This window comes from Callorhinus ursinus, unplaced genomic scaffold, assembly GCF_003265705.2.
Source record: "Callorhinus ursinus isolate GAN/ISIS: 27379988/994484 unplaced genomic scaffold, GSC_fseal_2.0 scaffold6, whole genome shotgun sequence".
NCBI classification, from domain to species: Eukaryota; Metazoa; Chordata; class Mammalia; order Carnivora; family Otariidae; genus Callorhinus; species Callorhinus ursinus.
The window spans coordinates 11116817-11139374 of NW_027397068.1; the positions used below are offsets into that span (position 1 = coordinate 11116817).

Here is a 22558-nt window from a genome sequence, read left to right on the forward strand (position 1 = left end):
ACCTGCCGCCTCCACCTGAATCTCGTCCCCACCTTCCTCCCCCACCTCCTCCTCCGCGCAGCCCTCCCACCTGTATTGTGTGGTGCATGGTACCTGTCCCATGATGGCTGTTCCCTTCTTTTGAATCCCACTGTTAGCAACTCCTACTTTCTGCCTTAATCTCCCCAGAGCCTCCGATATGGCCAAAGTTTCCTAATTGTCCTGAGACTGGCTGGGGCCTGATCTTCCAAGTGTCCTCCAGGGAAAATTAATTGCTTGGCTGGATTTTATGATCCTTCATGTTTCTTCAACTGAAATCTTCCACCGTGACCTTGTCTTTTACATTCCCTCCTCTCTTTTCTAGGAAGCATTCCTTGGTGGGTAGGTATCCCAGAGCTTTGCTTCCTAGAGGGTCAACACTGACCCACTCTTGCTGTATGTTGTTAATCATTGTGCTCTCAGGTGTGACTTGGCTCCTGCACTAAAGGGGAGGCTCAAGAGCAAGGCCGGGTCTTCTGTGTGATTATATCTTGTTGAGTTTGCTTACATGCCGGTGTGACTTGAGTGCAGAGTTGCTGTCCCAGTTGGGCTAGATGTGTGCAGGGTTGGTGTCTTTTACTCACTTGTCCTGCCCTTTGCCTTTCCTTAGGCAGGCCAGACTCCACTGGAGACTGCCCGCTACCACAATAATCCAGAAGTTGCTCTTCTCCTCACTAAAGCTCCCCAGGTAGGATTTATTGCATTTTCCATTATATTGATTACGTGGGGCTGCAAAGTTGTTGGCATTCTCCGGTGGCCATCTGTTAAAGCCAACTCAAAATAACTTAAATAGGAAATTGATGGGTTTGCAGCCAGGCAGTGGAAAACGCAGGAATCCATGTGTGCCTCCAAGATAACCAGAGCCGGAGACATAAGGTTCAGCGGGCTCGTTTTCATACATGGACATCCTTCCTTCTCTGTGGCTGGATCATGGTCATTACCAGCTTTGTGGATTATAACTCCCCAAGTACTCAGGGAAGAAGTTCTGGTTTAAATGATACAGAAGAAGATCATGATTGACTAGCTTGGGGCAAATGCCCTGAACAAGTGGGACAGGCACTTTAGGGAGATAGTAGCTGTATCCACTTGACTGTGTGGTTGGAAGGGGCATTTCCTGGAGAAAGGTGAGAGGAAGGGATCCAGTCCAGCAAACAAGGCAGTAAAATGTCCATTAGAGGCAGTCAAGCATAATAGTGTTTTTTCCTTTTTAATTGAATATAATGGTATTTGGAGCATCATTTAACTTAAAAAATTGATATCATTTGAGTTGAGATTGGAATTGGCATTTAATAATGTATAAGCTATATTCATCATTTCAGCACCCTGAAACAACTTTTTGTTCATGTTACCTTTCAGACACATAATTTTCATAATTGTGCCTACAATATACATACCCTTTTGTATCCTGCCCTTTATCCTAACTGTAGTAGGAAAATGTTCTGCAGTTCACATAATTATTCATCATAATGGAAGCCAGTTTGCTTTTTTGTTGCTGTCCAATATTTTGTTAACCTAAATGTCCAATATTAAGGAAATAGTTTGCTTCCCGATTGGAGGTACTCTGTCACATTACAGCAAAAACAGATTAGTTTTCGAACTTATTAGGCCTGATAACTGTGAGAAGGTAAAGTCTCAGAGAGTCAGAGGAAGATTCCAGATACCAGCCTGCTGTGCCTGAGCCCCATCAGCCCAGGGGTCTGCATGGTCTTTATTTCATTTATGTTTTCAAAACCTACCTGATATAACTAGTAGACTCTGGAAGTGGTGAAGATTTTTGCCTTCTGAAAACTGATCACCCTGTTGCCCGTGGAGTTGGTCCTCATTGGTGTCTGGAAGTCTGTGGAACCCCTGACAGACACAAGTCAGGTGGTCCTTTGGAAAAAGTTTCCACCTCTTTCCGACTATTTGCAAACAAATCATCAACGGAATCACATCCATGAATCCTGATGGAAAAATGCTGGTCTTTTACAGATCAAAAAGTACAGGATGCTATAATAAAGGTCAGAATCCATCTCTGTTCTATGGCATTTCAGTGTTTGGCAGTTTGGAGAGCCAGCTCTGTCCTTAGCCGTATGAAGATCATCGAATTTTGTGGGATGGAGTATCCCCAAGGCACACAGAATTATAGGCCTTTAACCCACCTGCCTTTTGTTTTCTAGAACTCAAGGATCTGAGTTCATAGAGAAAAAGCTTTACTGTGGACCATTTTCCTGTGTGATTCTCCTTTAGTGTTTCCACTGAAAAAAAAAAAAATAGACTTCAGTTTATCCACACCCATTTGAATGGCAAATAAATAAGGTGACATTTTATGGAATATTTTATGTAACTATATATGCTAAACTCTATTCTCAACATGAAGAAGGAACTTTGGAATGTGCATGAAATTGTATACATGCTGTTCTTCTGTTCTGAGGTTCTAGAACTAGCCTTCCTGTGTGTGAAACAGGAAATTCCTTGCCTTGGGATGTTAGCTGACCATGGATTTCACTGGCTCACAGCAGTACTAAGAGGTTACTTTCTAAAGATCCATATACCCTGATTTCCGTGAACTGGAAGAGACTGATGACCTTCCATTTAGTAGATGACATGGTTCGCTGAGAAAGGCTGTAAGCCATGCAAAGTTATTTTCACTGGCTAATAATAACATGGTCTATGGAGGGAATTATTCTGATGATTTGGGTGACCTCTGAGTATCCCTTCTCATTTTAGATTGATGCGGTTCACAAATGCTTCTGAAAGTGAATTTGGGGTTGATATTGGGGCTGTATTCTGTTCCAGGAGTCCATAAGCTGAATGAGTGAAGGGCACTAGTCACTCCTCATCAGACTTGACTTCCTAGTGAGTCTGAATTTAGCTTACGAAAGGGCTTAGGACAGTGGCTTTCAGATCTTTTGGTCTAGGGGCACTTAATGTTCTAGAGGCCCATAAAGAGCTGTGTTTATATCTGTTAATCGTTACCATATTTGAAATTCAACTCGAGAAATGTTTTTAAATGAATAAACATTTTTAACTCTGTTACCACAAAATGAACTTGTTTTTGTGAAAAGTAACTTTATCAAAACAAGTTGTGTGAGAAGAGTAGCATTATTTTTCATTTCTGCAAATCTCCATACTGTTTTCCTAAAAGGAAGATGCATGTGATCCATTGGAGTACGTGTGCAGCTTCTGGTAAACACCGCTGTATACTCAGTGCAGGAGAGAAAAAGGCCGACGTTGTTGTAATATTATGAAGGTAATTTTAGCCTCGGTTCCAGGACACTTTCAGAGCTGTTGGCTTAGGGGATGAGAATACAGTTTAAAAATCTGGTTCAGCCACAGGGAGGTATTGTCAGGAATTCTCCATTTAGGGTGGTACCTGCTGCCCATAAAGGTTTTGTCCCATGATCGTGTCACTTGAATTTAATGAACACAAAGTTGAACATTGAGCTGAAGACTATGGTGAACTATCTACCTATGAAGACAAAATGTTTTATTGCAGAGAAATTGTGAGACCTTGAAAAAGGTGTTTTTACTTGCTGGACCTCCTTGGTTAAAGGGGGTGCCCCTGGAACTGGGAAGGAAGGGGCCTGGGGGAAGGGTGTGGAGCTGGGCCAGAGATTGAAGGTTTCTGACAGCTCAAAGATTTGTACCCTTATTAAACTTCCTCTGCCAGTCAAGGTACTCTAGGGACCGAGGCAGGAGGAAGGCACCTGACGGTGATTGATGGTCCAGGATGTACCAGCCGCCTGCTTTGTCTTCGTTAATTCCATTAACTCCCCAGATTTACATTGGAGAATACAGAGAGGGCAAATAACTTTTGGACCCCATGTCTACTTGCGTGTGTCCGTTCTACCTTCCTGCACTCAAAGGGGCAGACCAAATGCTTCCTCTGGGGAGGAGATTCCTGTCCCATGGTTGGGACCATGGTTCACAGACACACTTCAATGTTTGAATCAAACTGCAAATATCCTTGAATACGGTTTGGTCAAGAGAAAATCTGATGGGCTAGTTCAGTTCCCGTGTACCAAGATAGTGAGCCTGTGCCTGGCCCGGGGCTGCCACGTTCGACTACTCCAGGGGATGCCATTCCTTTCCTAGTCTCTGTGAGTAGTGTTCCCTGGAGCTCAGCCATGCACAGCCTACACACACCTATATGGTGGCCGTGGCCCGGCACATAAATGCCTGTTCTTGTCCTAGACTGTAAGCTCCTGGAGATCAGGGGTAATGTGTTCCTCCTCTCTGGGTCCCTAGAGAGCCCGGCGCAGGACCTAGGAAGCCTAGCAGACAGTCTGGAGGTGCTTGTTGACGTGAACGCATGGTCTCTCCCACTAGGCTGGAAGCTTCATTAGATCAGAGCACCAGGTCCAAGGCCAAGTCCATCACGCTGATGCTGCGCACGCCGGTGGTTTTTAACAATGCCTCTTGCCTCCTTCAGGTCTTACGCTTCAGTCGTGGGCGAAGCCTGAGGAAAAAGAGAGAGAGGCTCAAGGAAGAGAGGAGAGCTCAATCTGTGCCAAGAGATGAGGTGGCACAAAGCAAGGTGGGGGGTAGCCCTCCTGCGCCTCCCTAACTTCACCCCATTCCAGAGGGTGGGAAACTCGCGCCGCTGCTTCTGGGCTTGTGGGGCAGCGGCCATGCCCTCCTCCTGTCTCTCCTTCCCACTGCTTCTTCAAACTGTCGTCCGTGCTTTCTCTTCGGCTCCCTGTCCTCCACTCCTCCAGGGGTTCAGATCGTGTGCCTGTTTGCCCGTCTTTCCCAGCCCCCTGTATCTATGGCCTTGTCACCACCATGCGGACAGCTCTGCCTCGGACACTGTGCCCTTAATTGTATGGGGCAGTGGTTTGCAAAGTGTGGCATCCACTGTGTCACCTGGGACCTTATTAAATATGTAGAGTCTGGGGCTTCACCCCAGACCCACTGGATCAGAAACTCCAGGAGGGGCCCAGCAAGCTGTGTTTGAATGAGCCCCGTGGGTGATCCTGATGTGGACTAAAGTTTGACCACCACTGGCCTAGGTTGCTTCCTTCCTTTCCGCTTAGGGAATGGACTGAGGCTGTGCTAGCCCATGTGATTCCTCTGTGAGAACTGAGAAGAAGATGCCCCCTGGGCAGCCCAGCCCTGCTCGGGCACATACGGTAAAGCGAGCCCGAGCTGGATTTCAGCTCCCTCTGCTAGGTGCCCTTGTATGGGGACAGCCTGCACGAATAGACACCGTAGCCTTGGAACACACCCTGCCTTTCAGCTCTCCCAGGACGAAAAAGGCTAGAGTATAAAGACAACTTTTGGCCCATAAAATTTTATACCATGTACTCATTCTTTTTCAAAATCTTACCCGTTTCCAGGGTTAAGGCATTGTAACTCTGATTAAGTTCCTGTGGGTGTGTTGTATATATTAATTTGTAAAAGTTCTTATAAGGAGTGGAAATGTGATGTTTTTTCATTTCAGAGATTTCCCATACTCCATTATGAATTGTGAGGTCCAGGTTCAAAGAATGAATGGTATTTTTATTGTGGTTGCAGTTATTGAAATGCAAAAAAAAAAAAAAAGAAAAATCTCTAACGCTGAGGTGTTTGTGGTAGGTTCCCGAAGCTCTAGAGTATAGAATTAGACCCAAGACTATATTTAGTTTGGCACCTAATAGAGTCAAAGCCAAATATTCAAGCAACTGGGAAAACGGAAGATGTGCAGTGGCAACCACCGGGCAGTGTTCCCTGTTTGTCGTTGGCTGAGTCCCACGGGTCCTTTCGTGGATGCAGTCTTGCAAACAGCATTTTACACCGTTACAGAAAAAGGCAGAGGGGGGCAATTAGAACTGGTTTCTGGGCTTTTTTTCTTTCCTCTGTAGGGAAGTGTCTCAGCCGGAGACACCCCCAGCAGTGAACAGGCTGTACCCAGAAAAGAAGAGGCCAGAGAAGATTTCCTGTCTGCCTCCCCAGAGCCCAGAGCAAAGGACAACAGGCAGAGAAAGTCAAGGCCCAAGGTCAGGAGGCCCGTAAAAGCAGCCAGGGGAGGGCTGGGAGACAGCTTGGCAGAGGGCCCTGGGATAGCGTCATGCCCAGTAGCTAGAACGCCACTCTGCTTGGCTTGCTGGTTGGGAGCCAGAGCACAGAACTTAAATCTGGCTAACTTCAAACACACGGTTAGCATGCTGATAGATTTCTTTTGCTGTGGGCTGCTTAGAGTGGAATGTCATGAGACCAAGCAAGGCGAGAGTAAGATGGGAGCCATGAATGAGATGGGAGCCATGAATGAGATGGGAGCGGCAGGCTGGGTGTCAGTCCTGCGGATGTCACGGTGCTCAGGGCAATTGTCCCTTCCTCTCCCACAGGTGTCAGCATTTTCTGACCCCACCCCACCAGCAGACCAACAGCCTGGACGCCAGAAGGACGCGCATGCACATAATCATCCTAAAAAGAGGCCCAGGCACCGATGCTCCCCCCCGCCCCCTCCCCATGAGTTCAGAGCGTACCAGCTCTACACGCTGTACCGGGGCAAGGACGGGAAAGTGATGCAGGTACCTGGCGAGCTCTGTCTGGACCTAGGACTGTAGGCCTTAAGCAAGGCTGTGCCTTTATTACTATTCCTGGGGATGAATATCCACTTTCAGTGTTGACTTAAGGTATGAGCTTGGAAGATAAACCAGGTGGCCTTCCTGACCTGAACTGCAGATGGCACCCCCTAGCTTAGGCCCAGGCATACAAGGGTAGTTACAGAGCTTTCTGCACCATCCTTAGGTGACTGCATCGTCTTGAGGCCCCAGAGTGGATAAAAGAAACAAGGGTTGGGGCTCTCTGAATCTTCTCAGTGCCTCCTGCTCCCCAAGCTTGGCCCTCTGGACATCCCAAAGTCATGCCAGGCATGACTGTGCCTCCTCTGTCATCTGTATCCCCCTGGCATACTGACCGGCACTGGATGGGTACCCAAAACCAATTTGGGGAAGGAACGAATGAATGGATTGATTCCTTTATTGTTTCCCTGTCAGGCACCGATAAATGGTTGTCGATGTGAACCCCTAATCAACAAGCTGGAGAACCAGTTGGAGGCAGCTGTGGAGGAGATCAAAGCAGAGCTGGGGTCAGTTCAGGATAAAATGAACACAAAGCTGGGACATATGGAGAACAAGACCCAGCACCAGGTCAGTGAGTTGCCTGGAATTCTTCATGTCCAGGTGTTCTGAAAGGAAATGAAATCAGAAAGAGCCCTCAGCACATCCTTCTATTCTGCAGCCTCTGCCCTGAGCATGTCAGGCGGGCTGTCAGGCAAGAGGCCTGCCTTTGTGATTTCTTTCAAGCCCCCCAAAAATCTTTTTTTTTTTTTTAATTTAAATTCAGTTAACATATAATGTCTTATTGGTTTCAGAGGAAGAGGTCGGTGATTCATCAGTCTTATATAACACCCAGTGCTCATGACATCATGTGCCCTCCCCAATGCCCATCACCCAGTTACCCCATCCCCGCACCCCCTCCCCCCAACCCAATAACCCTCAGTTTTTTCCTATGATTAAGTCTCTTATGGTTTGTCTCCCTCTCTGATTTCGTCTTGTTTTATTCTTCCCTCCCTTCCCCCCAATCCTTTATTTTCTCTCTTAAATTCCACATATAAGTGAGATTATATGATAATTGTCTTTCTCTGATGGACTTACTTTGCTTAGCATAGTACCCTCTAGTTCCATCCACGTTGTTGCAAATGGCAAGATTTCTTTTTCTGATGGTTGAGTAATTTCTTTTTTTTTTTTAAACTTTTTATTTATGTATTCATGAGAGAGAGAGAGAGAGAGAGAGAGGCAGAGGGAGAAGCAGGCTCCCAAGGAGCAGGGAGCCTGATGCGGGGACTCGATCCCAGGACCCTGGGATCACGACCTGAGCCGAAGGCAGACACCCAACCATCTGAGCCACCCAGGCGTCCTGGTTGAGTAATTTCATTGTGTGCATATGTGTACACACACACACACACACACACACACACACACACACACACACCACATCTTCTTTATCCGTTCATCTGTCGATGGACATCTTGGCTCTTTCCATAGTTTGGCTATTGTGGACATTGCTGCTATAAACACTGGAGTGCAGGTGCCCCTTCAGATTACTACATTTGTATCTTTGGGGTGAAGACCTAGTAGTGCAATTGCTGGGTTGTAGGGTAGCTCTATTTTTAACTTTTGAGGAACCTCCATACTGTTTTCCAGAGGGGCTGCACCAGCTTGCATTCCCACCAACAGTGTAAGAGGGTTCCCCTTTCTCCACATCCATGCCAACATCTGTCATTTCCTGACTTGTTAATTTTAGCCATTCTGACTGGTGTGAGGTTGTATCTCATTGTGGTTTTGATTTGTATTTCCCTGATGCCGAGTGATGTTGAGCATTTTTTCATGTGTCTGTTGCCCATTTGGATGTCTTCTTTGGAGAAATGTCTGTTCGTGTCTTCTGCACATTTCGTGATTTCATTATTCTTTGGGTGTTGAGTTTGATAAGTTCTTTATAGATTTTGGATACCAGCCCTTTATCTGATATGTCATTTACAAATATCTTCTCCCATTCTGTCGGTTGTCTTTTGGTTTTGTCGACTGTTTCCTTTGCTGTGCAGAAGATTTTTATCTTGATGAAGTCCCAATAGTTCATTTTTGCATTTGTTTCCCTTGCCTTTGGAAACATGTCTAGCAAGAAGCTGCTGCAGCAGAGGTTGCTGCCTGTGTTCTTCTCTAGGATTTTGATGGATTCCCGTCTCACATTTAGGTCTTTCATCCATTTTGAGTCTATTTTTGTGTATGGTATAAGGAAATGGTCCAGTTTCATTCTTCTGCATGTGGCTGTCCAATTTTCCCACCATTTGTTGAAGAGACTTTTTCCCATTGGATATTCTTTTCTGCTTTGTTAAAGATGAGTTGACCATAGAGTTGAGGGTCCGTTTCTGGGTTTATCTATTCTGTTCCATTGATGTCTGTATGTTTATTTTTTTTAAGTTTGTTTTATTTATTCATTCGAGACAGAGAGATAAGAGCATGAGCTGGGGGAGGTGCAGAGGGAGAGGGAGAAGCAGGCTCTCTGCTGAGCAGCAAGACCGATGTGGGACTTGATCCCAGAACCCTGGGGATCATGACCTGAGCTAAAGGCAGAGGCTTAATCATCTGAGCCACCCAGGTGCCCTGTATGTTTATTTATTTATTTACTTTTTGAATAGTTTGGGAAGAATTTGCCTGCTGCTCCCCCTGCTCTTGTGCGTTTTTTTCTCTCTCAGGTAAATAAATAGAATCTTTAAATTAAAAAAAAAAAGGCAATTTCCTCATTTTCTATCTGAATGATCTATCCACTGATGTAAGTGGGATGTTAAAGTCTCCTAGTATTTTTGTATTACTATCAATTTCTCCCTTTGTCTCCTAATATTTGCTTTATGTATTTAGGTTCTTTGAAGTTAGGTGCATATGTATTTACAATTGTTATAATCCTCTTGTTGGATTGATCCCTTTATCATTATGTAATGCTCTTCTTTGTCTCTTGTTCAGTCTTTGTTTTGAAGTCTCTGTTTCTTAAAAGTATTGCTACTTTGGCTACCTCCACCCCACTTCCCTTCTGTTTGCATGGAATCTCTTCTATCCCTTCACTTTTAGTCTGTGTGTGCCTTTAAGTCTGAAGTGAATATCTTGTAGGCAGCAAATAGATGGGTCTTATTTTTTTTTTTTAATATTTGATTTTATTTGACAGAGACATAGCGAGAGAGGGAACACAAGCAGGGGGAGTGGGAGAGGGAGAAGTAGGTTCTCCACTGAGCAGGGAGCCCGATGTGGGACTCGATCCCAGGACCCCGGGATCATGACCTGAGCCGAAGGCAGACGCTTAATGACTGAGCCACCCAGGCGCCCCTTATTTATTTTTTTATCCATTCAATCACCCTCTGTCTCTTGATTGGATCATTTAGACCATTTGCATTTAATTATTGATAGGTATGTACCTATTGCCATTTTATTGTTTGCTTGTTTTGTAATTCTCTGTTCCTCTCTTGCTCTGTTTTCTTATGATTGATGACTTTCTTTAGTGTTCTGCTTCACTTTCTTTTGTGTGTGTATCCTAGGTTTGGGGTTTGTGTTTACCATGAGATTCGTATATAACCTCCTAATTGTAGAGAGTCTATGTTAAATTGATGGTCACTTGGGGAGCCTGGGTGGCTCCGGCGGTTAAGTGACCAACTCTCTTGATTTTGGCCCAGGTCATGACGTCAGGTCATGAAATCGAGCCCCACACTGGGCTCTGTGCCAGGCATGGAGCCTGCTTGAGATTCTTGCTCTCCCTCTGCCCCCTCCCTCCCTGCCCCTATCCTCCACTCATGTGCACATGCATGCTCTCTCTCTCTCTCAAAAAAAAAAACAAAAAAACCCAAGTTTGAATACATTCAAAAAGAACTTCATTTTTACTGACCCCCCTGTGTTTTTTGCATGTTGTCATTTTCTATCTTTCTTTTGAGTTTCCTTAACTAACTTTAAAGATACAATTTCACCTCTTTGTCTCTTAACCTTCATACTAGTTTTATAAGTGATTGCTTTACTACCTTTACGTTGCTTTTACTCATGAACTCTTTTTTTCATAATTTCCTAATTATGGACTTTTTACTATGTAAAAAAATCTCTTTAAAATTTCTTGTAAAGTTGGGGTGCCTGAGAGTGGCTCAGTCGGTTAAGCATCTGTCTTCAGCTCAGGTCATGATCCTGGTGTCCTGGGATCGAGCCCCGTGTTGGGCTTCCTGCTCGGCAGGGAGTCTGCTTCTCCCTCTCCCTCTGCCCCTCCCCTGGCTTGTGCTTTCTCTCTCTCTCTCAAATAAATAAATGGAATCTTAAAAAAATTTTTTTCTTGTAAGGCTGTTTTAGTGGTGATGAATTCTTTCAGCTTTTGTTTAGGAAAGTCTTTATCTCTCATTTAATTCTGAATAATAAACTTGCTGGGCAGAATATTCTTGGTTGTAGGGTTTTTTTTTTTTTTTTTTTTTTTTCAGTACTTTGAATATATCATGTCACTTCCTCTGGCCTGGAAAGTTTCTAAAAAATCAGCTAATAGCCTTATTGGGGTTTCCTTGAATGTTATTATTTACTTTTGTTGCTTTTGAAATTCTCTTTATCTTTACTCTTTGACATTTTAATTATGTGTTACGGTGTGGATCTCCTTTGGGTTCATTTTGTTTAGAACTCTCTGTGCTTCCTGAACCTGGGTGTCTGTTTTCCTTCCCCAGCTCAGGAAGTTTTCAGCTATCTCTTCACGTAAGTTTTCTGTTCCCTTCTCTCTTTCCCTTCCTTCTGGGATGCCTATAATGCAAATGTTTGTGGTTGTCAAAGAGATCCCTTCACCTATCATTATTTTTTTTCTTTAAATTTTTTTGTTATGTTAATCACCATACATTACATCATATCATTATTTTTTAAAGTTATTTTTTTCTTCTTCAGTTGGGTGCTTTCCTTTACCTCATCTTCCAGATTCCAGATCCATTCTTCCTCATCCTCTATGCTTTTGGTTCCTTATATTGTGTTTTTCACTTTAGTTACTATATTCTTCATCTCTGATTGGTTCTTTTTATATTTTCTGTTTCTTTGTTGAAGTTCTGAATTCATTCTCTTCTGTGCAGCTGGTGAGCATCTTTAAGACCATTACTTTGAACTCTTATCAGGCAGATTGGCTCCCTCCGTTTCATTTAGTTCTTCTTTTGTTCGTTTTTTTGAAGCATATTCCTCTGTCTCCTCATTTGCTTGACTTTCTGCTTTTGTTTCTTGGGCAGAATTAGGCAGAATAGCTACTTATCCTAAACTTGAAGGAATGGTCTTATGTATGGTAATCCCCTGTGTAGAGTGTGTATGCTTGGTGACTTTGGCTGGCTGGCAGAACTGTGGCGGGGGCGGGGCGGTCCCCAGGTTCTCTGCATTGGGGCTTAGTGGGATGGCCTGAACTGAAGTGGGTGCAGACTGGGGCAGTCCTGGGGCTCTCTGTGCCAAAGGCCTCATGGCAGGTCAGCTGAAGCTGAAGTGTGGGTATAGGGATGTCCTGGAGCTCTCTATGCAGAGAGTGCCCTGGCAGACGAGCAGAAGCTGAAGTGGGTGCAAGGTAATGTGTTGCAGGGGCTCTTCACGGGATGCACCCTGGCACGTCATCTGAAGCCAAAGGGGAGTTGGGTGGGGAGGTCTCAGCACCATGTTGAGTGTGCCCTGGCAAGTCATTTGGAGTTGGAGCAATGTGGGCCTGGAGTGTTCAAGGTGCTTCGCGCCTGTGTCACCTTCGCAAAATGACTGGAGCGGTCGTGAGCACTGACCAAGGGTGTCCACGTGTGTACCATGCTGGGGCTGCCTTGGTGGGACAGCTCGGGCTGGTGTGGGTTAGGGCAGGGCTCACTGAGGTGGCAGGATGCCTGGAGTGCCCAGGCCCTGCTCCCATCTGTGTTATCAAGGTGATGGAAGAACATAGACTCTGGTGCTTGCCGGCCCTTCTGACTCGAGAGCTTTCTGACGGCTCCCCCAACATCTGGCAGGGTTCTGGTTCCTTTGTATTCTAGTTGCCCTTTTACATCCTGGCTTTTCTTCTGTGCACCAGGGCAGACAAATCTTCCGTTTGCTCAGTACTATCTGCACTACAGTTCAGTGTTGGTGGGTGGGGGGGTCCTTTTGCTACCATGTCTCTCCCTTACTGTTCTCTATATGGTTTATTTTCTGTGGTACAGAAACTGCTCAGTCATCCCCCAGGTCTTTAGGAGAATTGCTCTATAAATAGGTGTAGATTAGATGTGGTGTGGAGGAGATTAAGGGTCTTACTACCTCACCATCTTGGACCCGAAGAGCCCTTGTCATTTTGTAACTTATGTTTAAATTTAGTAATGTCTTTGACATGCTGAGTTTTGTTGTGCTATTTAAGGCAATGTACTCTTCTGTATATGGAGCTAAACATAACATTTGTTTTTGTTTAGTACATGGTGTATTTATTTATTTTTACTTCCAGTCTAGTTAACAGTGTTATATTTCAGGTGTACTATATAGTGGTTCAACAATTTCACACATCATCCGGTGGTCATCCCAAGGAGTTCGTTCCTAAATCCCCATCACCTATTTCACCCAAACCGCCACCCACCTCCCTAAGTTACATCTTAGGTTAACTTAATACTAGGTCTGCATTGGCTCAAGTTGTAGATTTACTGTGTGTTCAGTCTCTTCAACCCCTTAGGACATTTAACAAAGGAGAAAAAACCTTGACTACACAGAAATATGCTCAGGGATTGTGAAAACCTAGAGTTCGATGAATACTAGATGAAACCTTAAGTTAGGTTACCTTAAGTTATATTTTTGCTTCCAGCTTTTTTCACCTAATTTGATATCCTGAGCACTTTCCCATGTGCTTTGCTTCATAATATTCCAGCATATTAATACAACAGTTTATTTAACTATTCCTTTTTATTAGACTTTAAAGTTGCTTATAGTTTTTCACTCTTATAAATAACGCTATGATGGACATTTATGTACGTAAATGTTTGCTTTTCAAGTTATTTGCTCAGATTTAGGATAACTGGGTCCAGAGTTAAGAATATGTTTAAGGCTCTTGACAAATATTAGTAATCTACTTAACAGAAAGGTTGTGTGAATTTATATCCAACAGGCAGGGTAGGATATAAATTGAGTCTCTGTCTCAAACTTTTGCTGTCGTTAATATTACCATTTTTAAAGTTTTTGCCGAATTAAGAATATTAATTCCTGTTTCCTTGTTTGTTGGTGAGGTAGAACATTTTAGGTTTATTTGCTATTTGTACTTCATGGAAAGCGCCTTCAAGAAATCTTTTCCTAATGCCATAATATATTAGTTAAGGCTGTCTTATAAATAAGACAGCTTCGGCTAGCCTAAGCCCAGAGAGGAAATGTATTAGATAAATGCTGGATCTTCTCAAGGACCTCGCTTCATTTCAAGGAGGGTGACAGATGGGGTTGTGGAATCTTTGTCCTAATTCCTAATCACAGGTAAAGGACTCTGGTGTGGCACGCGTCAGGCACTCCTGTGTGACTCAGTCAGCCATGCCCTGGAACAAAGCTCTATCAACATGGTTGCTCTTGACAGAGGATAAGGAGGTAGGGGAGGAGGCCAATCCTAGAAAACAGGAGAGCGGCTCACAGGAAAACATGAGGGCTGAAGGAACGAAACAGAAGGTGCTCACCACATCTCCAGAACCTACTGCTCTTTTAGTTTTCTGAGCATCATATGTGTCACTGACAGGAGAGCTCAGCAAAGAGCCCTTGTGGGCTGGCCCCTGCTAACAAAGTTCCTTTCCCCTGTTTGGACCTTGTCAAAGCAGTGGAAGTTTGGCTTTCCTGGGTGTTAGGGCCCTATGGGAAATGTCACGATGTTGGGGGGAACCTAGGAGGGCATGACTGAAAGGGGACAATCATTTGTTCTCTGACACACACGCTTTAATTCTCCACCCTCCTTCACACTTGCTTTGATTACTTTCAGCGAAGCACTAAGGGGGTTGGCTCATTAAGAACCCTGGATAGGGCGCCTGGGTGGCTCAGTTGGTTAAGCAGCTGCCTTCGGCTCAGGTCATGATCCTGGAGTCCCGGGATCAAGTCCCACATCGGGCTCCCTGCTCAGCAGGGAGTCTGCTTCTCCCTCTGACCCTCTTCCCTCTCGTGCTCTCTGGCTCTCATTCTCTCTCTCAAATAAATAAATAAAATCTTTAAAAAAAAAAAAAAAAGAACACTGGCTAAAAGCGCTGAGCATTCAGCTGCTTTCGCTACCTCACAGGCAGCCACTAACATTTAAGGGTGGGGTGTTAAAAATTAATTGAAAGGATACTTAAGATCAGGTACAGCTGCATACTTCTAGAAGTAGTTTTTCCTTTCAATAATAGTCTTGGAAATGTTCTGAAACCTGTAAAAATTCTCTGTACAAGGTCTGTTGGCTTATGTTGTAGATTTACTGTGTGTTCAGTCTCTTCAACCGCTTAGGACTTTAACAAATAAGGAAAAAAAGCCTTGACTACACAGAAACATGCTCAGGGATTGTGAAGACCTAGAGTTCGATGAAAACTAGATGAAACTTGGATAAAAGAGAAGTTGAGGTTTGCTTCTGTTGTCTCTGGCCCCGGCTTGGTCCCCCAGAGCCCCGTCTCAGGAGGCGGGAGACCGTACCCCATCCTTAGATCATGTCAGTCCTATGCTCTCTGCCCACTGAACCCCAGATGCGCGTTCTGGACAAGCTGATGGTCGAGCGGCTCTCAGCGGAGAGAACAGAGTGCGTGACCCGCCTGCAGCAGCACTCGGACGCCGAGAAGCACGAGGGAGAGAGGCGACAGGTGAAAACCAGGATGTGTCTTTTGCTGGGTATTTACTACAACTCTCCACCGAGTTGAGACTCGGACCCATCACTGAAAACCCAGAGGCCAAGAACCCATAAAAGCATTGGTATTATGTAGCATGTCCTTTTTAATGTCCTTTTATTAATTTATATAATGAATAGAAAAGAACATGTAGTTCAGTCCATTTGTTGCTGAATATTCTGGTAATTGGTGGAGACTGAAACGTTCATAGAATATGCTGGGGAAGATGTGGTCTCTGCTTTGAAGCACTTCTTTGTATCATGCATCTGTTAGGCATTGCTCTGTTGTTGAGCTAGAGTTGTTTCCTGCCCTTGGGGAGTTCATCTACCTAAGAACAACACACATAAAATGAGTGCTTGTTGAGTGTGTGAGAGTTCATGCTCCTGAGCAGCCAGAAATTCTTGATTTGTAAGATTTGGGAAGCTTTGGGTGTTCAAGGTGTCTCTTGCCCTAAGTCACTCAAAGATTATAGAAACTATCAGGTTTGGTGCTGGGTGAATCCTGGTCTACACAGGGCAGCAGAGAAGGCTGTGTGGCTGTGGGAGTGGAGGTAATCCACAGCTTTTAGGCTTGTCAAGATGATATCCTGAACTTTCATAATAGAAGAGTCCACTTTAGATGCTTTCATTCATAAACCACATGTCCAATTCACCTAATCATTTATGCGGGTTTGTTTGTTTTTGTTTTTGTAGATGTCATTGGTGGATGAATTAAAAACCTGGTGCATGTTAAAGATTCAGAATCTGGAGCTGAAGCTTTCTGGAGATTCTAGGGCCTCTAGGACCAAATCCATACCATCTACTTGCGAGTCCTCTACAGGTAATGCATGTGCAGAGAGAGCCACTCCATCCAAAGGTGGTAAAACCTCCCGGGATTGTTCTCTGCTGTACCCAAAGGCAGCCCCTCGGATAGGGCTGTGGGAAACACTGGATTCTAAATTCTGTAGGGCTAAGAACTTATTTTGGTTACTGCTGTACTTTCAGTTACTATACGGCAATAAAGTACTCCTATTTGAATATTCAGACATTTCTGAATAAAGGAATAATCAAGAATTGTTGGCTGGTGATAGCAGTGTTTCAGGTACAATGTTGATGGTGTCAGAGTGGGTCCCAAAGACGAAGAGTGAGGAATGGACATGTCTCCTCAGCAGGGGTCCTTCCTTTGCCCTTTGTCCAACTGTGTAAAACCTCCATAAACAGCAGTTCATATACTGAAGCTCCAGGTGCTAGATAGAGATCTTTCAAGCAAAGTGTCTTTTCATTAGCCACAGTGATTATACTCAGTGCTAATTTTGAGGACGTTTAGAACCTCGTAATTAGGCCTCTGTGAGGAATTTTGATATGTCATGTGTATTATGTTATTATAGACCATTTCTGGAACCGTGGTTTTACCCTCTTTGTGCCCATAACATTGGGGAAATCCTGGGCAAATTTTTCATGCTAGGTCTAGTTATGGAACTTGGCTGGAGCTCTGGGTAGAGAGAGCCAGTAACTGGGGCTATAGTGTGGAAAAGGTCCAGAAATTAGGGAATGGGCAGATTCATTCCCATCTATACATACCCAGTTCTGTTTTGGAGATACTTGGTGAGCTGTGTCATCCTTAGCAATCACAAAATTACCCAGAGCTTTCTAAGCTTTGTAACTGGCTAAAGGAAAGGCCAGCAACTTTTTTGGCTTAGATGCCACCAGTGTCGTTAATCCGTGCAAGCCCTGACAAGCCAAAATGATCATCAGGGGGAAGTGGAAGTGGGGAGGGCGGAGGAGAAATCGCACGTGGTGGTTGGCAGTTGGGAAGGCTGATGGTTTACAGGATTACCAGGACTCTGAAATGCTGACCCAGAGCCACGGGACTGTGTGAATGTGGTTTTGTTTTCCTTCTCAAACTAGGTGTGGATCAATCAGTGGTCACTGCAGGTCCAGTAGCAGCTTCTGACAGTTCTCCTCAGGTGGTGAGGCCCAAGGAAAAGGCCTTCAACCCCACTGCTCCCCACAGAATACAGCAGGAGCTGTCTTCCTCAGACTGTACGGGTTCCCGGCTGAGGAATGTCAAGGTCCAGACAGCCTTGCTACCCTTGAAAGAGGCAGCCAAATGTGATCAGCAGGCTGGGCCCTGTGTAGACAGAGGCACCCAAACCAGGAAGTCTGGGAAAAGCGGGCAAACAAGGCATCGGACCCAGCAGCCAGCACCCAGCAACCCCTGTGGGCCGCCACCAGCAACAGGCAGCGAGCAGACCGCCCCTCACACTCGAGATGCCTCCCAAGCTCTGGAGATTACCCAGTATTTTTTTGAGGCTGTTTCTACCCAGATGGAAAAGTGGTATGAAAGGAAGATTGAGGAAGCGCGAAGCCAAGCCAGTCAGAAGGCCCAGCAAGACAAGGCCACCTTGAAGGAACATATTAAAAGCTTAGAAGAAGAACTTGCTAAACTAAGGACAAAGGTGCAGAAGGACAATTAGGACCTGGGGCGCGGCACAGGAAGGGATTCTTGATGATTGCTGGCTTTGCAGCTCTAGAAGAGCTATGCCCAAGGTGTCCATTATCGTGCACGCAGTAGACTTGTCTTTCAAAAAAAGTCACATTTCTGAGATGTACCAGACCCATGCTTCCTATGCCCTGAAGTTATGATGACTTCAACAGTGAGACTGAAACCGGGGGACGCTTGCTTAGTTTCAGGTTTCATTACAAACTCATAACCTCAGTCCAGGCTCATCTGAGGTTCAAAAGCTCAGATTAAGTGAGCCACGCTTAGAAACTGACGATCTGTAGAGTCTAAACCCTAAAATTCAGGATGTATGAAATAATACAAATCGAAAGGAAGAAGAAAAACGAATCCCTTGTGAATGCCAGTAGTCATTCATGTGGCGTGCACCTGCTGGGCCCAGAGAGGGCTATCTTTCTGTGAGCGCTGTGGCTGAGATGCGCAAAGTCCCCTCTCAAATTCCTACTTCTCAAAAGGCTGACCTTTTAACCAGATGAAAACTTATCGAATAGATTTCGAGGAAAAAAAGATTTTCATAATGTCACTAGATCCAGCATATCTTAAAATATTTTGCAAAGTCAGAGGGTATTTAAAATAATGAGGAATTGGTGAAAAGCACTGGGAATATTTGTTAATAAACTCAAATGAGAAAGGTTCAAATCATTGGGTCATTGTTTCTGTATTTTCAGCCAAAATACAGCAATACTACAATTGATTAATCCTACTGATTTTAAAGATTAATGGAAAAACATTCATCTAACAATGACCTGAAGCTTCTACCCTCAATCACTCCCAATTATCCAAGAGTACCTTTCTAAATTTGAGCTTTTTGGTCTACATTTTATAAAGAAGTAAGGCTATTTCCCGAAAGTATTTCACTTCTAATTGTGTCCTGTCATTGATGAGCCTCAAAAGTTTCCCACTGCTTTGCAGTGATTCTGTCAAGGTAAAATAATTCAGTAACTTGATCTAGACCCCACTGTTCCCCAGCTTTGTGGAGCCCCAAGGATTTTACTCTGCTCTATGGAGTATATGAAGTTATAGAAGTAGCTTGGGTATGTTGAAATTTTGGATTTTTCTGCTTCTTGTCCCTTGGTATGTGGGATTATATTCATCTCCTCCAGATTCCACGTATGCACAGAAATCTCCATTCTGTTTCTAACAACACAGGAACTGAGTAACTACTGTCTCTAATGTTGAATAAAATGTTGCTCATTGAGCCATAGAGAAAATGATTTCCTGACATGGGCACACCCAGAAAAACAGTTATGTTTATAGTCCCTTTGTTTTTGCCTAATCAAGCTCGCGGTTATTTTTGTTTTTAATAGTGACAATCTATGGACAGAGGCATTCCTAACAAATCTAGATCTAGATGTAGGTCACCATTACACAACCCGGATAGGCAATCAATTTAATGTCCTCTCGAGCTGACGTTCATGTCTGTGAGCTTGTCTTGTTCCTCAACTACCATTCAGGATGTGTTATTGTTCCCCAGAGACTCCTGTTACCCTGCTCGGTGGGGAGGCGCCTTCTCTCTTCATTCCCCTCTGCGCCTCCAGGCAGAACCACACAACTGCAGTGGGATGGTGCCTTCAGTGTCTCTCGGGTCATGGGCAGCTTTAGAATCCTTCCTCAACACACATCAGTTTCTTGAGAACTTGCCCGATACTCAGAGCTGAAATCCTGAGATACTCCGTAAGTTGTAGTCTAAGCAGTTCTTTTCACTTACCACATATCTCCTGTTATCCCAAGGAGTATCCTTGTTGAGAAATGCTGAAAACAAATTAAATTTTATCTCAACCCCAGAGTGCTTTGGAAGGAAGGATTTTGATTATGTCACCTCTACCCATCAGAAGCAGGCAGCTTATCATTATGAACTGGGTATTTCTGTCCAAGTCACAGGGAGGAGACTAGGGAGGAATGAGGAGTCGAAGGCACCTGGTCTGGCAGAGTACACGGACCCTTCTCTGACAGAAGGGAACCCAGTAGAGGCAAGGAAACAGAACACCATCAGTTGGCCTCCTAACCCAAACTGGTGGCAGAATCTCAAGACCAACAGCTTATTTTAAAAAACTGGGTTTTTGTTCTTTAGTATTGTCAAAAATTCAACTTTGGGTCTGATGGGTATCTTTCCTTATTTTTCCCTGATGCTATCTGCTAAAATGAGCAAATGCCACAATAGTACTCTTCCAGAGAAGCAAAACCATTCATTGAAAGTCTGTCATGTGGGTCGTGTTTGAACCGGAGATTGGAACTTTCAATAGCTATGGGGAAAAATGTAAAACACAGAAAGGTTGTAGAATACTGAAGTGGGGTTTTTATTAGTGAATTATTGCATTGAGTAAAGTAGAATCTGTGGTTAGATTGAATATAGTTCTAATCTTACTTTTGACTTTGGGAGCCCAAAATAAAGGAATTGATGTTTTCATGCTTAAATCTTTTTTTTTTTTCCAGTCAAGCGCTGATACTTGAGAGGTATGTTGTCTTCTATTTAATATTTTTATTACCTTGAATTTGTCTCTTTCAAACATTAAACATTTTTTAAAAATGAAAATGTGACTATTTAGTGTATATTTTCGTTTGTGTGGTTAATCAAATTTACGGTTCCCAGAAAGAGTGCCTTCATGTAGGCATACTTTACCTTGTTTTGATAGAAGGGTAACTTCTGGTAAATACATCTGCTTTATAGTAGAGATCAGGTGTACTGCATGAAAAATAAATTTTTCAAAAGCCCATAATATGGAAATATTTCTCAGTACAAGCTTTTTTCTTTTCTCAGTACAAGCTTTAATGTTTTGTTTAGACTGTCGACCTTTTAGAAAATACTGAACTGAGAGAACAAAACCTCACTTATAACTGTATGCAGGCAAAATAACATTTTCTAACAAATTATTCGTAAAAGCTAAATACATTTCTTCCTGTGATATAAAAGCCAAATCGATTTAAGATTTAGAAGACAAAACCAGCGACCTTTTAGAATACTTATAAGAAAAAAAATTTTAGTTGTCTTCTGTTGTGATTTTAAAGGAAATATTTGTAATATTGTCAAAATATGATAAATATGAATATATTAAATCCATGAGACACATAACCAGGAAACAGCACAGAAATTTTCCTAATGCAAACCAGAGTGAGTAAAAAGCAATTTCCTCTTCCTAGTAAACAAAAATAGCAAATTTAATCCTGATAGAATTTCTCAGATGCCTGACTCAAGGAAGGAAATAGGCTGTGGCGATTTCTAGTTTGGCACAAAGTGACAATTTGCTTTTGATTCTGCTTGGACCTTACTCTACATAATCCCAGTTTTTTCCCACGGTAGATGTGAGCTGTTTCCTTCTGTTGTTTGACTAGCATTTTTCTTCCGTAAGAGACAATTTAGGTTAAGCGGGGGTCTCAGCCTCTCTTGAGTGTCTAGTTGTGTGACTCCAGTAATATAGACACCAAAGAACATGTGCTGCTTTTCCCCAAATATTATAACATCCTCTGCAGGCCCACCCACAGCAATGCCTGTGCTGAGTTCAGAAACTTCCAACCAGATGGCACACTTCAAAAAAGATAATGATGTAGGGATAGTCAGTATGCTAAATAGCAGCCCTACCCACTTATCCTCATGCTAGAAAGCTTTGGTATTTAAAAAGTTTTAATATAAAGATTTGACTTATTGTAGTTCAAATACATAAACTGAACATCCGAGTACTTTAAAATTAAACTTGGGGAACAAAACTAAGATTCAAACAAGAGTATAGTTACAGGTTTTTTTGTTTTGTTTTGTTTTAGAAGGTGGGTAGGGGATGAGGGAGAGGGAGAATCTTAAGCAGGCTCCATGCCCAGCACAGAGCCCGAAGCAGGGCTCGATCTCACAACCCTGAGATGATGACCTGAGCCAAAATTGAGAGTCGGACGCTTAACTGACTCAGCCACCCAGGTGCCCCCACACGAATATAGCTCACAGGGAATATCCAGAAAGGTAATTTCTTGTCTAAGCCAGAACACTGATAAAGATGCTAAATAAAATGTGTTTCACCAGGAGTTTGAACCTGGCCAACATCTTAATGAGCATGGTTCCATATGGGAGGAGAAATTGTTGTTTAGCCTAAGATTTATTTAGCACTCAAATGCTGTCCATTATTAAGATTATACTAATCTTAGCATCTGGAAGATGAACATTCAATTTGCAGTGTTTTGCCCAATTTAAAAAACAAAACAAATCCCAAGTTAGGTTTTCTCAGTCTAGTATTTGTATCTTACAAACTTAAACCACAAATGCTCTTAGATCTTTGACATATACCACCACTAGAAAGAATGTCACCAAGTCATGGACTTCTACACCTCATGAAAGGATGATCTGTAGTGTCAAGATTTTAGATTTACTAGGAATTGCCTATACTTGAATAGGTAGATCATGCTGCACAAAGAAAAGTATTCTCTGCTCAGAGACTGTTCACAAATGCTTCTGTTCATCAAATGGCTTTGCAATAGGTTAACTGATGTACAGCTATGTACAAATCTGATAATTAGCTCAAGCATTTTGAATTAGATTACCCGGCTGAAGAATATTCAGAATTATTTTGTCTTGTGGGCTGACGCTGTGGGAGGGGCGGGTGGACCCTGGCAATGCAGGCAGGTCATGGACAAACGCCACCATCTGCTTCTCCCTCTCCTCTGGCAGGCAGTCCAGTACTAGGTAACCATTTATCATTCTGCAAAGTTTCTCCTACATTTTTCAGGTGCTGAGCAGATTCTTGGATTAAC

At 43.5% G+C, this 22558-nt stretch overlaps 1 protein-coding gene across 17 annotated transcripts in view; it reads left to right on the forward strand.

The window, feature by feature from the left end:
* ANKRD6 (ankyrin repeat domain 6) overlaps positions 1 to 18153 on the forward strand; it is a 181573-nt gene extending 163420 nt beyond the window's left edge. For 11 of the 17 annotated variants that reach the window (XM_025862583.2, XM_025862591.2, XM_073893620.1 and 8 more), the window contains 8 exons: positions 629 to 706; positions 4433 to 4537; positions 5844 to 5978; positions 6327 to 6512; positions 6981 to 7133; positions 15191 to 15304; positions 16021 to 16147; positions 17215 to 18153. In XM_025862583.2, coding sequence (XP_025718368.1) covers positions 629 to 706; positions 4433 to 4537; positions 5844 to 5978; positions 6327 to 6512; positions 6981 to 7133; positions 15191 to 15304; positions 16021 to 16147; positions 17215 to 17783 — 1467 coding nt within the window. In that variant the 3' untranslated portion in view covers positions 17784 to 18153. The remainder of the gene's footprint in view (positions 1 to 628; positions 707 to 4432; positions 4538 to 5843; positions 5979 to 6326; positions 6513 to 6980; positions 7134 to 15190; positions 15305 to 16020; positions 16148 to 17214) is intronic. The other 6 variants (XM_025862595.2, XM_073893618.1, XM_073893625.1 and 3 more) reach the window with 4 other exon arrangements.
* Positions 18154 to 22558: the final 4405 nt, after the last annotated feature.